The 16,095-nt window shown below is 36.4% G+C and overlaps 1 protein-coding gene across 5 annotated transcripts; it reads right to left on the bottom strand.

Moving 5' to 3' along the window:
• Positions 1-2,214: 2,214 nt before the first annotated feature.
• Positions 2,215-9,975, bottom strand: MS3_00011074 (uncharacterized protein). 5 transcript variants are annotated; one of them, XM_051219480.1, is made up of 8 exons: positions 9,776-9,816; positions 7,723-7,848; positions 7,617-7,681; positions 7,523-7,579; positions 6,161-6,251; positions 5,376-5,603; positions 3,172-3,222; positions 2,215-2,550 (listed from the first exon to the last, which is right to left on the bottom strand). In XM_051219480.1, exons 2-8 carry the CDS (start codon positions 7,798-7,800, stop codon positions 2,347-2,349), a joined length of 774 nt encoding a protein of 257 aa, XP_051065807.1. In that variant the 5' UTR covers positions 7,801-7,848; positions 9,776-9,816; the 3' UTR covers positions 2,215-2,346. The 5 variants fall into 5 exon arrangements, with proteins under 5 accessions (XP_051065807.1, XP_051065805.1, XP_051065804.1 ...); XM_051219479.1 differs by having other exon boundaries at positions 7,523-7,681; positions 9,776-9,975; XM_051219477.1 differs by lacking the exon at positions 7,523-7,579 and having other exon boundaries at positions 9,776-9,975.
• Between the last annotated feature and the right edge of the window lie 6,120 nt (positions 9,976-16,095).

Raw genomic sequence — 16,095 nt, 5'->3', positions numbered from 1 at the left:
ATATGAAACAACATTTGTACAAGATTTGGCTAAATGTGGCTGTAAATGTGGGAGACAGTGACTAATAGACAGGGCATAATTCAAGAATGATAGAACGTATAGTAATAGTCTATGAGCCAAATAAAAGCTTATAACACGAGCAACATGAATATGAATAGTTTAGTTACATAACAATTATACGATAAAAATATACTCAAGTATTGACCCATAAATGGATCCCAAAATTTATCATTCATTATTCTTATCGGGATATAACAATATGTGCATCCTGTATGGATTGCATCGATATAGCCTTAAGATGGCTAGCAGCGGAACACAGTTTCAAGCAAACACTTAACCTCTAGATCAGTGAGCCGACTGGAATCCAGTTGTGATAATGTCTAACTAATGTCAAATTGATTGACTTACTATGTTTGATTTCTGTTTAGTAAACGGTTTCAGGGAATTCATTTTCTTGAAAGTACATTAGTTCATCTTTACTATTTTTTTTAGTCTATCTGAAAGCATAGAATTGAGGTGTATGCTACTTACGTTGTCAGATGTACTTAGAGTGTAATACCAATCAGAAATGGAATGTCTGACAGTAGAAGACTGAGAAGTTCAAAGTGAAGAAGAGAGATAGGAAACAGATAGGAATTGGAATAAAAGTAGAGTTGGAAGAATCATGAAGCATATAAAGGACAACTGATAGAATATGTGTAAAGAATGTATTGAATGTATGATTTTCATATTTTACCAAGATATTCTGTGATTCTGCGTTAAACTATATGATATGTCATGTTGTTTGAATGTTAGATTCGGCTCCTAGGATCTCATAGCAACCTTAAAAAATGACGACGACCAGATTCAGAGAACACTGAAGCTGTCAGAACTGTGCCTAGATCTAGGGACATTCCTACCCTACGATCGTTCTTCGGATTGGTCAGCCATTATGGTACCTTCCTCCCTGATCTCCATCGTCTACGTGCTCCACTAAACCACCTACTAGAAAAGAATACAAGAATATCGTATATCATGCAGAATAAAATATCAGACGAGAGAACAACTACCACACTGAATAATCATCACATTGAATCAAAACGCAAGTAATGTTGAACAAGACTGATAATGATTAACTCAATCGAATTTTGACTTTTTTCCCGTCACATCACTATAAATTGGGCATATCCACCTAATTTCTCATTCAATACATTTGCTGTCTCTGCCAAAGAACATGCGGAAAGAGGGAAGTTCTGTGGATGCTTTTGTTGGGCTGGGAGAGAAGGATTCTGTTGGGGCGGTCTAGTGCAGGGATAATGTCGAGTGTAGTGCTCAGGTGGTGTGGCCTCTAAACACTCATTCAATATAGTTCTACAATCGTTAGAGTAAATTTTAATGCACTTTAATAACTCTATTAGTTCACATACTTCCTTTAATGTTATTGAACAACAATTAGCGTCCGCACATTCAATTCTGTTATCTATGAGATGAAGTATTAACTACATCTACATTAGCTCCACCTATAGCTTTTCCAGATATGTTGTTAGTTTGATGCCCAGATAAAGTAGAAGAGTTAGGCATAGGATCGGCAACCTTGTCCTGTAGAAAACAACCTTGTTAAAATGTCGATTGCTTAAATATCACTCGATAATTCATCGTCCTCTTTATGTATATATGTACTCACGTCTTATCATTAGTCCTAGCCTTGCCTTGCCTTTCTTCTGCCTTTATGCAATTTTACCATCAATGTGTCTATGAAACCGTTAACTTATGCTTAGTCGCCTCCCAGCTTTAAGTACCCTCGATGTGCTTGTAGTTTTGTGATCTCAAAATAAACCACTACAGTTGCTGATTCTCTTCGCCTGCAAGACTATAATTTATGGACGAACCAATCAGGTTTACGATAACCGATCTTAAGTTTTGGCGCGAAATTAATTCATTCATTTAACTAAATAGAGTTTGGGCATTCTAGTTGATGTTATTTCATTGTGAAAACATATATCTGATTCTTAACCCTAGCTATCAACTATAAATATTAATCCCTATTCCTCACACATCGGTTTATAACCATCATTTAACGACATTATGTAGGTGGACATTCTCAAACTCTCTTTAGTTTCGCTCAAGGGTCGTCTCACCTCTTTCAAACACTATTGAGGTCTATATAGTTACGATTACAAGAGTGATTGATTGACGAAGCAAAGCCACTACACACAAATCAGAATATTCGAGACTACAAATTATATCTTCATCTTTATTCTCAAAGTCTTTGGTCTTATACAATAGCTTCACTTGAATAATATGTATTATCATATATTTAAGACATTCAATATGGAACCAAGTTTTATAGTCTGTAATGAAGTGAAACTATAAGGTTGTATCATTATAAAGTGAAAATCCAGTTGAATTTGTTACATTCCAATTATTCCTCATGGTATAAACCAGATCATCAGTGATTGGTAAAGCTGTTGAAAACATAATATATAATAATAATGCTGCCAAAGTATAATTTGGATAAAATAATCGATATCGTGATTTTCCAACGGTGAAATGACTGTAAAATATTGTCATCTATAAAATTAAAGAGAATTATTATTATATGGTTATAATGGTTATAAGAATGAAATGAACTAACTGATGGCACTGATGACCAGAGTTTCATACCTAAGTATGAAATGATTGAACAAGAAGCCTTGAAAGCAAAGATAGATAGTGGTTATTAGTGAAATCAAGGACGTTCGTTTAGTTCCTATTTAAAACTTGTCAAGTGGATGTATTTGTATTTCAGAAGTGATGTTCACTCTTGCAGTTGAACTCAGTACAATCCAGTTCAAACGCTATCACTTTATCTGCATGGTTACTGAGTGCTAAGAGCCACTTGCTTGTGCAGTGAGGTGAAGCTTCAATTCACTTGATATTGTTTACTTGAATCTTCTAATTATTCGTTAGGACTGGGTTTGAGTGCCGGAGTGAACATGCACAAATTTCAATAAGAAACTAATCAATTGTAGTCTTAAACACAATACAATGACTAATGATTCAAATCTGTCTGATGTTTTACCTCCTGATTCATCTGTCTTAAGTACCGATTGGATAGTGTGTAATTTTTGAAATCTGAATAATAAAACAGATCACATTTACTAGAAAGTAATTCTACTCTAAATAAGTGAAGTGTAAGTGTATTCAACTTACAATAAATAGTAATATTTCTGTACATATGAACAGAAATATCACTACCTTTACCTGTAAAGAAATTAAAAGTGAGAATAAATTAATATTTGAACAATTGGCAAACATGAATGTATAGCATAATTTATCAGTGTACTTGTTGGAGAGATCCTGAATATTCTTTGGAAAAGGCTTAGAGGAGCCCTGTCAACTCTCGAAAACAATTTGTCCAATCAACATTCCATACACATGTCTCAGAAACATCTACAAAGTGAAGAGTCATGTGTCACATTTCCGAATGAATAGTTACCTATCCTGATAATATGTTTAGTTGGGCTGCAAAACCTTCCAGAAATCCAAGGTCATCTGAACTTCTACTAATACCTTCAATTTTCTGTACACAAACTAACCTTGAAGTAAAGCGTTCTTTCTATATTCGTCGCCTTTTATTTCGTGTTCAAGTTGTGTCGTGTAGATTTAGCCTTAGGCTTATGAGAAGAGCTTATTTATTTATTATTTATTGGAACACATCAATGGTAGAGCAAAGGGGCACCAAATACATATGTGCCACACAAGTCACTTGATTTGCGTGTGGTCTGTGATACTGCTTGTGTGCTTAAGCCGAAGCAAGTGGTTTACTTAGGGGCCACACCCGGAGCCTTTGATCTAAAGGCCCACAAATGCCCTGGTACGGCCGTGATTGGGAAGAGTCAGCTCTCTCTTTCGAAATGCTCTCTCATGGCCACGTGCATACAACCACTGCCAAGGAAGTCCTACTCACTGCTTTCTCGTGGCGTTACTGTTGTTTGCGAATTTGAGAGGTGGAAGAGCGAATGTCCGGAAGGGGGTTAAGTCGAGTTGGTGACAGGAAGAGTTCACCTAGGGCGGCTGGAAATTCTGATTCCAAACCAATGGTTCACATGGGCTGCAGTACCCGGAGGGAACAAATAGCGTATGAACCTTTTGTTGATCACCGGCTACCATGAGACTGCATCTCGTTACGATGCTCCAATACCTTGTGGATCAGACATTTGGGTAGAGGGCTCCGGGTGCGGCTGCTCAAGGGAACCACCTGTTTCGGTTTGGGAACCCGGTCGGTATCACAGCCTTCATAAAAATCAAATGAGATTTGTGTGGTGCATATGTATCTGTTGGCCCCAGAGGAGCAATGCCAAAAGATACAGTCCCGTGGTAGTCAGTGACCGACGACTGGTTCATGTGTCATTAATACCTTCAGGATCCTGAATGCCATGTTCACCATCGGTTCGGATTGAGGGTTTTCGAACTCCACTAGGTGGATCCTCCATATCCCCCAACCCGGTTGAGGTGCCAGATATTCGATTTCCGTCTTCTCAATTTCCTAAACAACACCCCCGCCGTGGGAGCTTACGAAATTGCTTCAAGCGTCTAATCAGAAGATTTATCAGTACCTAATAACCGTTGAATTTAATAATGCGTTAAAACTATTTCTGATGAGTCATCTATTTTGAAAAAAATGAACAAAATCTTTCTCTCCCATCTTAATGATCAAGTACTTAAGCATGTCATACAAAACTTCCGATACTATTGAAGTGAACGGAGATTTGGCAAGGATAACTAGTTTATTACTGAGTACCAATTCTAAAATATGAAAACCAAGCATTAAGTATTTCATTTGTACGTCTTCCATCAACTGTCTCTTATAAAATTCATCGTTCCTTCATTCCTATTGTTATTATAATGGTGGTTGTAGGTAGTCAACAAGAAACAATGGACCCCGGAAAGTGACCACCATCCAGTTGTCAATCAATTGTAAATACATCTCACTCCTACAGAAGGTCAGTCGTGGCCCGGATAACCTACTTGCAACGTCTCTGACTTTGAAGCTGGGTGACATAGGATCGAATCTGTCAGGGAGCATCAGTTCCCTCAAGATTACAGGTACACCTTACTGATGAGTGCCAAATAGCACGAAATCTGAGCCCAGGGTTTCCTGTTGACTAACTCCAACCACCATCTTATCTTAACATAGTGCATACAATGTCGAGTCACTTAGACTAGTGGCCACATTGCAAATTGGTGGATAGCGTTCGATCTGCAGTAAGAAGGATCTGATATACATGACAATGAACACCACTCAATGATCAATCAATTGTGAATGTCAGCCTTTTTAGATTTTCTTGATATAGAACTTTATTCAAGGATTTCGGAACAAATCTAAATCCAATAAATGTAACTTATTTATATACATTTTGTTGAAACAAATAGACGATAACCATAGCTGAAATGATTATAGCTGAAATAACTGAAAGGATTATCAATAGAACTTTGAAAGAATCCATTAAACTTGTTTCAATTAATGCCCCAATTAATAAAGCGGATGTAAAGATTGTCAAATCAAGTACACAAGCAACAAGCTGAATAGTAATAGCTACGTCGAGATTCCAAAGCCCAATCGCTGTAGCAACGCATATTGACTAAATGAAAACAAAATAAATCAATGTAAGTTATTAAGGAGGTAGAATGTATTTGTAACATTTCATTGAATGAATCTGATGTAAATTCAACGTTTTGCTTAGCGATTTGATTGAAGATTATTCAAGGAAATATAATTAAAAGTATTGAATGTAAATAGTGGAGTTCAACAGTGTTAGATGTGAGACAGTTAACCACTTCAGACAATGGCAGATGATCGCGCAATATCGTGGATTGGTTGAAATTGGACGTTAATATCTCTGAAAACAGGCTCATAAGTCTAAAATTTAGACGTTTTAGCCCGAAACCGAAGGTGCTAGGTCCTATTCCTGCGTGTGGGATCGTGAATGTGAACTGTTGGAGAGTTCCATTCTAAGACGAAACGGCTGTCCAATGGTTCCAAGTTTTCAATGGTGATCAAACAGTGATCGGTCCATGTTATCATTCTAAACATAATAACCTCCACAACCATATAACGACAACATAAATTCATCTCATTAATGAAAATTTAATGAAAGATTATTAATCTATAAGTAAAATGATTTATAACACTTCTTACATAAATTATTGCAAGGCCGACATTCAATGGATATTTCTCATATATCTTCTTAACAAAAGCAATCAACAATGCTATTGCCGAAGCGATAACTCTACAAAACACATCAAGAATAAACAATATCATAAGGGGTTTTGCGGATATTATATTAATTTCAATGGTGAAGATCATGAGTCAGTTGGAGTTAGACCACCATGAAAACCCTGTAATCATTGGACGGCCGTTTTGTCTCAGCGTAGGTCTTCGCAGCAGAGCGCATCCATGATTCTGCCTCACGACACTCGAATGCAGGACCTACCAGTCTCGCGCACGAACACTTCGCCTCTACACCACTGAGTCCGCCGGCATTCAACGGTGTTAATGCCTAACTTCAACCAGTCCACGAAATTGAATGACACATCCACCATTGTTTTCAGTGAGTTACTATCTCACAACAGAACCGGCTGAACTCCTTTGATCACTGCTTCTCACTAGGACATCAGGAAATATCTCTTGTAGACTGTTACTAGTAAGCATATGCTGATTAATATCAGAAGGGGTTTTGTGGATATCATAGTAATTTTAATAGTTAAGATAATGAGCTATGAAATTTATTAGTACCTATTAAGTATCGTTTTCCACTGTTATCCATTATCCAACATTTATCAATGATTTTTCTTCAGCGTTATGGATGTTTGTATTAAAATAAATGATGAATAACCTTTATCTTAACAATTTGAATTTATAAGCATTTCTATGTTGATTGTTATGAAAGCACAAATCTTACACACATTTCCTAAGTTGTTAACGATTTTGATAGTTTTTTTCTCTGAGGTGGATGGTTTTATTGTGGGGCTTTCATTGGTCCTCTATAGGATATTATCATCAGCACAAACTTCAGGTAGAAATGAAGTGTTCGAATTTCCCAGCATATGGTTCGCAGCTGTAGACCTGTAGAGGTCGATGTTGATTGGTTCTTGTTAACTTTGAGTCGATCCAATTTATCAACTAATCAGGAGAACTTTGAACAAACGTAGGACCACAAATTAAAGTGATGGAGATGACACCAAAATAAAGAAGTAAACAATGACAGATTTAAGATTAAGAAGAACCGATAAACATCGAGGTCCACAAGAATAGCTGTGAACCATATGTGGAGAAATTCGAACCCTTTACCCCTATCCGACGTTTGTGCCGATGTTGACGTCATTTAGAAGAACGATAAACGCCTCATGAATATCCAACTAAAAGAACAAAACTTCATAAAAATCATTCACATGATATTCAAATCTTCTCCACCATATTAACATGTCTACTTATAACTCGTATTTGATTCAGGTTATGAAAAGATTATATGTAACATAAAAGGAATTCCAGTCAACATACAGCAGTATATCGACAAAAATGGAGTAGTATGTAGCGAACGTTGTCATTAATAGTGTTCTGAAAGATTGATATTATTATTCAACAAGTTGCTTACAATTGCCATGATATGACTATGACAAGTAACATAACTCCTATTAGTACCGCAACAAGTATCAATACCTGTAATATAAACCGTTTATAAATGAAAATAAATCACATACTGTTCTTGTATATGTTGATATAATCAATAAATGATCATATTTCAGTATATTGATCATTTCATTTGTTGAAGTATCCATCGTTATAGAACAGTTCAAGGAATAACCGTCTATTTCTGTTAGAATTCTCTATAATAAAGATAATGGTTAAATATATGTGGTTAGTTGTGGGATTATTTTGTGTGGAACAGTGGTTATGAGTATAGAATTTGGGGTGTTCTTTTAACTGGCAATTACTTTTAAATGAAATGATAGTAATAATAATAATAATTTTGAAGAATATCCTTAAACCATTATTGGAATCCTGGAAGAAATAGATGACCGTTTTGTACTAGTATGAGATTTCTCAGCTGTGCGTATCCACGACCACACATGTGGAACTTCAATCCAGAACTTACGATATTGTGCGTCAACATTTGACATTTAGACCATAGAGCCGCTATCAAACAGTGTTAATATCTGACTTCGATCGATCAATGATCTTTCCCAACTCTTCATCTATTGTCTGAGGTGGATGACTGTCTCACACCCTCCATAAGTGGATTAGACTCCAATGGTCATGGATTCTCACTAGAACACCATGAAATGTATCTTGAAACTAGTCACTAATGAGCATATGATAATTAGTGTAAGAGTCTTTTAGTAGCACTCAGAAACAATGCAACGATGTTTGGGATGCTTTTCTCTCCCTCTAAATGCAAGTTGTTGCTTCCGGACTGGTCTAAATCAACACCTGAACTAAGGATAGGGAGTGAAGAAGTCGAACGCATCGACCACTTTACTTGGAAGTCTGGTCAGCCGAAATGAATTGGTGTCTGACGAAATCTCTGCATGGACTCAGAAATCTCATTTGGCTTTTGTCAACTTACGCAACATAGGGCGAAGACGAGATATTCGTCTCTCAATTAAGGGACGAGTATACTGTGCAACAGTTCGTTTTGTTCTTATTTTTGTCTGTGAAACATGGGCATCAAGAGCAGGATATATTCGCAAGCTACTAGTAATTGACCACAGATGTCTCATAAATATTGCTCGCATCTGCTGGGTAAGTAATAATGAGGTAAGACACTAGTTATTAAGAAATGATGGTCAATCAGTTGATGATATTGTGAATCTTCACTGACTGGGGTGGCTGGGCCACGTGTAATTTATGCCTAAACACCGATTACCACGACGCACAATGCTGACTAGTGTTGGAGATAGTTGGGAGAGATTTAGCGGAGGCCAAACCAAAACGTAGCATCAAACCTTGAAGCCACTAACTTCTAATTTGAGTCATGTCGGTATATGCAGACAACTTCGTTGGGGTCTATGTGATTATCGTAACCAATGATTGGAGACTCTTGGTGATATATGGCCTAGAATCGACCACAATGGCGTAGATGTACAAACTCTGGGGCGGATGAATATATATGTGCCCGGTCCAACGTTGTAGCTAACTGACTGAGGTTCTAGATATAACAATTTTTAATTACACTCTATTCACTAGTAAGCATGTGATAATTAAAATAAGAATGAGGTTGTATAGAGACTGTTGTGATTGTAATAACAGTTAAATTTCCGTATACATGGTCATTCAGAATTAATTGAAATGTTATATCTTTTATAGTAAATATAAATCAAAGATTGGTAAACAAGAGACTGATCAATAGCAGTCTTAAATAACAATGGGAGGATACAGGTAAAACAGAAGCAACTGAATTTAAACTTTACCCCATCACACAAGCAGGTGACTATTAGGACTCAGTAGCTAAGCAAATAACGAGAAGGTGTTTGTATCGGACACTACTTGGTTCGAGTCCCAGAGTGAACACCAACTCAGATTCAGGTGCATCCAGGTGACGAGTCCCAAATATGACAAAACACGCGTTAAACAGGATTCCTTTACTAGTCGCTATCCATCGTTTTTTATAAAGCTTGTGACTTAAGGCAATATCAATGCAATCCTCACAGATTGCACGTATGCCAACAAGAGACTTATCAATTACAGTCCTAAAACAGTAATGAGAATATACAAGTAAAACAACACCAACTGGATGTTATTAAATAGACTCACTTATTTGTTTATATTCAATTATCTCCTTACTATAAAATAATAAGTTCCGTTTGTTTTAAGTGATTTAATGTTCAGTCACATATTTTGTTTTAATAATCTCAAAGTGTAAAGATCATTTATTTATTACTAACCAATATGTAATGAATACTGACTTGTCTAAAAGAACTTTACTATCAATACAGTAATAATAAAAGAAGTCTTGATTAGACTGACTAAAGTGTATTCATTATTCGTAACAAGTTTGTTATGTAATTTAATGGTTGAATTTGTGAGACAATTGAAGCCAGATCATCAGGGAAAACCAAAAAGCACTAGATTATCGTTAAGTCCTAGATTCGAACCCAAGACGTATCAGTTTCGAACAACGGAATTCAACGGTGTTAATATTTAACTCCAACTAATCCACGAAATTGAACGACACATCCACCTTTCGCTTCACTGAGTTACTATCTCACAACAGACCTGGTTGAACTCCACTGGTCACAACCTCTCACTAGGATTTCAGGAAATACCTATTGGAGAGTGACGCATTATCGTGGATGTGCACGGCTCGGGAGTCCCATACTAGATGGAAACGGCCGTTCAGTGGTTCCAGGTTTTCCATGGTGTTCTAGCTTCAATCGACTCAAAAATTTAAGTATTAAAATTCTAATATGAACAAATAATTGAAGTTTTAGTTTTTATTAGTAAACAGCTATATTCTATATGAATATATTATTTTTTGAACTAAGGCAGCAATGAAGTAGATTGTATTAAATACACTTGATAGTGATGTTTACTTGAATCTTCTCATTGATGTATCGGACTGTGATGGATCAGTTTCTCTCTTATTGGCATGTGTATATCCTGTACGATTTACCCCTATATTGCCTTAAGTTACGGGGATTATGAGTAAAGATGGATAGTAGCTAGTGGTAGAACCCAGGACATGCTTTTCATCCTATTTGAGACTCGTCGACCGGATGTTCTTAAATCTCAGAGTTGATGTTCGCTCTGGGACTCAAATATGTGTAAGATCCGTTTTGAATATTTGGTGTGTGTGTGTGAAAATCCCTCAATGTATATAGTTGCACTTTGTTCCTATTGATCCCCTTAGTTGTACATTGTTAGTTTTTTGATTACATTTGAATTGTTAATATTTGTATTTTTTTTATCATAGTTTTTATTTTTATTACGCCTTCACTACGTTTTCATGTTTGTTCCCGAACTGCATCGATGTTGTTTTACTTGACATTTGTTAATGGCGGCAGCCATATTGATTTGCTCCTCCTTTTGTGTGTGTTCTATCCAGTCAAGATAGAATAGCGTTCATTTGTTGTGGCTGGTAATTTTTCCGCATCTTTTATCAACTTCTTTATTTATTGTAATTTAGATTTAATTGATTGAACAATTATTGGTTGAATAGCCGGGTGGTTATATTTGTTTAGGTAACGATTTACATTTAAATTTATGAATTATTGAACCGCTATTTACTCGATTACTTGTTTTGATATTGACGGGCAAGGGCGCGTGTCTAACGTACCTAGAAGGCTATTCAGCAGTCCAAACCGTGGTTTGGATTCTACAATCTACTACCGTTCACTTCAAACGCCATCGCATTATCCTCTTACACACTGAGTCCTGATAGTCACTAGCTAGTACAACGAGGTGAAATTTCGATTCACTTGTCACTGTTTACTTGAATCTTTCCATTGTTATTTGGGACTGTAATTGCTTCGTTTCTCTATTATTGGCATATATGCATATTGTGCGCAACATTAACTCTGTGATGCAGGTAAGTTCAGTGTACAAACAGAAAAAATACTTCGACATCATGTGCCCTAAAACGTTCTTTTCATCTAATTATGGTACATTTATGAATAAAACATTTGCTGAACTTCAGTGTACTTAAAGAAGGTCAGCAGGATCAATATGCCAAACTATCGATCAAATATAACAAGCGGTTATTACATGCAAACTATAAATGAGACCACAATACTGAGGTACTGAGAGAGAAATCATTGCACAAATGTTCTCGTGACATCATCACACGTTCCACAAACATGAGCTACTAACTATGTATACAGATTTTTAAGGTCTAACGAATGACTGACTTTATCCCTGAGCACTCTGAGGACTTACACTTCATGTACTAAATCATTCTATGAAATGTCACATCTCAGTTTGTGGCATTTGCGAATTGTCCAATGATCATATCGTAATTCAGTCATGAAACTGCACTTTATGTAACCTGTAGTAAACATCTCATATATGTCAAATCATCTTAGTAGTGAAATAAACACTTAGAATTTCTGATATAGTGTCTGTATGAAATAGAAATCTTCTGTCAGGATTACACCAAAATGTGGTTAACGATTATTTTTGGAATAAACTTTTATTTCAGAGCTCAAACAGAAGCTTATAAGCTGTCGGTAATAGCAAAACGTCTACAAGTGTGCGTATTGGACAGTTCTAATTAGTAACACATGAGACAACAACTCTATTACTTCTACTTGACACAGACTTCTGTTGTGCGAATACATCAACGGTAAAACACGGCATCACCTTTCGTATAAACACTGAATTTCTGCTTCTGTCTTTGTCAGTGAAGCATAATTCACTGGTTATTGTAGTACAATACACCAACAGAACTTTCCTGAACTGACCTAAGATTTCATTGACGTACATATGATTATTGGTTTTAAATATAGTGAGACTGTACATGGCATGAATTTGACTCTCTTTAAGTTTGAAACCATCGTAGAAATTTGATCCTAATCTTTTTAATATTACTATGTAATGTACTCATGTTACAATTACGTTCTTTAATGGTACTGGGAAGAATGGTTGCATCTTATGCCATTTGTTTGAACAAGAAGTGGAAAAACATTCACAGAGCATTGTGTAATATCTGCATATTCCGTGTAATCTCAACTGTTGGTGTTTAGTTTGTTCATTGTAACAAATACCTATATGTACTACAGGATGAGATACGACATGGTAGACGAGGATTTTGAAAAGAATAGACTTCATAAAATGTCACTCGACGCAATCCCAGTGTCTGGATATTGTTCGAAATGTTATAAGGGATAAATACAAAGATGATGGACGACGATGACGACTTAGAATCAAGTGGGATATCAGACAATACGATCGTCAGTATTCGCAAACATCGTGTGTTGGTTCTGTTATGTAGTACTATGGTTTACTATTATCGTTAATAACAGAGGATAGGTATGATTATTCTGTACCCTTTTATTCTTCTTATACTTGATCTACATAATTTACGTGAATTTCATTAAGTTAGGAGTTCAAAAGGAAACGTGTTATTTGAATGACTAAACTTATTATGAAACAATTCTTTCCATAGATTCCCTTAGTTTTGTTTAACTTGTATATTCTCATTATTGTTTTAGGACTGTAATTGATCAGTCTCTTGTTGGACTATGTGCATCCTGTGCGGATCGCCTCGATAGGGCCTTAAGTCACAAGCTACTTGAGCAAAATTGAATAGTGGCTAGTAGTGGAACTCGGTTTGACGCGTGTTTCGTCCCACTTGAAACTGTTCGGCTGGATGTACCTTCATCTTAGAGTCAGTATTCACTCCTTAACTGTAATCAGTACGTATAAATATGCAAACAAAGCAACATCAATTGAATTTAAACTTCACCCGATTGCACAAGCAATTGGCTATCAGCACTCAGTAGCTAAGTGGTTAACGCAATGGAGTTTGAAAAGAACGGTACTGGTATTCGAGTCACAGAATGAACATCAACTCTGGGATTGAGATACATTTAGTGGATGAGTCCCAGATCGGAGAAAATACGCGTCAACCTGAGTTTCACTACTAGCCAATAACTACGCTTAAATTTTTTTTTAAATTTCGCAACAAGCAGTAACTACAGAACATGCAACGTAAGTGGCATGCTCAAGGTGAAACATTTATTCATCATATGTCACTTTCGATTGTATTTATCAAATTATATGTAAAGAAAGTAGAAACATGTATATCATAAGAACAGCTAGATGGGCTTTATACTCATATTAATGAATGTACTGTTATAACTCATGGATTCGTGCTTCCATTAATATATAACGTCATGAAACCGTCAATTAAAGAATAGTGATTTATCGACCGTACCAATGACGCATAAACCGGTACGAGCAGTCTAGAGTACTTATCGGTCCTGCTTCCTGCCTACTACTGCCTGTCTGTTAATTTCAGAACACAAATCTCAACCTTCGTGATATAAATCATGTAGCTCAAAAATACAGAGTTTATACACAAACCAAACAGACCACATCGTGTCATAAGATAGGAAACAGCATTCGTACAAGATTTAGCCAAAAGTGGCTGTGAATGTGGTAGACTGTAATAAATTGACAGGGCATAACTCGAGAATGGTAAATGGTACAATAATAAATCATAGGTCAAAATAAAGCTTATAATAATGACTCTCAGATTGTATGATAGTAACAACTACCTAAATTAATGGTTGCTTTGGTTTTCAGAACAAGCATCAGCCCCTTGAATTCCGAAATAATTCGGCTTTCATCATGAGACATCATAACTCTTCTAAATAAAGATTTTCTAACTCCCAGGGCAGAGTTTAAATGGTTTGAATTATTTTTTCTGATTGGCGTTTTTTAGCGATTTAGTTTCCTACAGGATGTGGTCGCTAACTCCATACCCAACCCTCTTCCTTTATCCGGACTTCGGACCGGCAGTAGCTCTAGAGGGGCTCCAGAAGAATTCATAATAAGAGGAACATGAATATACATAATCTAGTCACCCAACAATTATACAATGAAAATGTATGTATTTTATTGATCCATAAATGGATCCCAACAGTTACTATCCACTTTTCTCATCAGGATATAACATTTACCTTTGGCAACAATGAATTGACAAACTATGACCAATAAACAGTTTAACGCTTGTTACTTGTTGATCGTAACAAAAACATTTATGAACTCTGAACAAAGATCAAGTTCAACATTTCCATTAAGTAGAATATTCATTATTTATAATTGGAAATTTTTAAAGCTCAAAGGTACTTTTCTATGTTCTGTATCTGAGTAATATGACTGTGAACCTCTTAGTTACATCTGATCTCTTTTGAAATATAGACAATTGATTATTCTTTCTTACCACATGACACCTTTTACCCATCGTAGAGGAGAATAGGCCGCTCAACAGCATTCTCCATCTAGTTTCGTCCCAAGCAATTCTTTCTTGTTGTTTGCAGTTACTATTCATCCTTTTCATGTCTGATTCTGATTACCTAACCTGGTGTGTACTGCGGCCTTACTATTCGCATTTTCCCTTAAGCATTGCAAGTTAGTGCTTGCCTCGTGATTCAGTTTGATGATTTCCAAAATGTGTATCCTATCCACTTTCAACGTGTTTTCTTAATTTCCTCTTCAGTTGGTAGCTGATTTGTTCCCCCCCCCACAGCAGGCAGTTGTTGCTGGTAGTATCCGGTCAACGGATATTGAGTATCTTGTGTAGACAATTGTTTTGAATACTTGTATTTTTTACGATGGTTGTGGTAGTTCTCGAAGTTTTAGCTCCATACGGTAGAACTATCTTAGCGTCCGTATTCTCACTTTGATGTTGGCTTGCGAACAGTCATTTTGGATACCATATATTCTTCAACTGTGGAAATGCTGCTATTGTTTTGCTAATTCTTGCCTTTATATCTGCATTACATCCTTCACGTTTGCCGACGATGCTGCCGAAATACATAAATGTGATTACGTTGGTGTTCTCCGTGCTGTATTTTGGGATCTTGCTATTTTTCTTGTGTATGTTGATGCCTACTGATACAGGAACTGTTGCTATACTAGTTGTCTTTATCGGCATCTGTTGATGTGTATGGGATAGAGAGGCCAGGTCATCTACGAAATCCAAATCTTCTAATCGGTTCGGAGTTGACCATTGTATTCCATGCCTTCCTCTTACATATCGAGGTTATCATAATTTAGTCGAACACCAGAAAAAAGAGAAAGATGAAGAGTGAACAGCTCTGTCTGACTCCGCTTGTTACTTGAAAAATATCTATTCCAAGTAATTAATCTGTGATTAAATACGTTTTAATGTTATTCCTATAATGTTATAGCTCAGCTACAGTCAGGCGTAATTTCTTGAAACTACGCAAGTTTATAATGTAGTCATTTACTAGTGACTGACTTTCATTTCTGGATTTCTAGTAGGAACTTGTTCCCGAATTCCCTGGCACGGCTGAGGGTGTAGAGAGTCAGCTCACCTTCTCACAGCCTCTGTCAGAGAAGTTATACTCTCTGCCTTCTCATGGCAGGGGTGTTATTTACGAAATTGA

This window comes from Schistosoma haematobium, chromosome 6, assembly GCF_000699445.3.
Source record: "Schistosoma haematobium chromosome 6, whole genome shotgun sequence".
NCBI lineage: Eukaryota > Metazoa > Platyhelminthes > Trematoda > Strigeidida > Schistosomatidae > Schistosoma > Schistosoma haematobium.
This window is presented reverse-complemented; position numbering and strand designations above follow the sequence as displayed.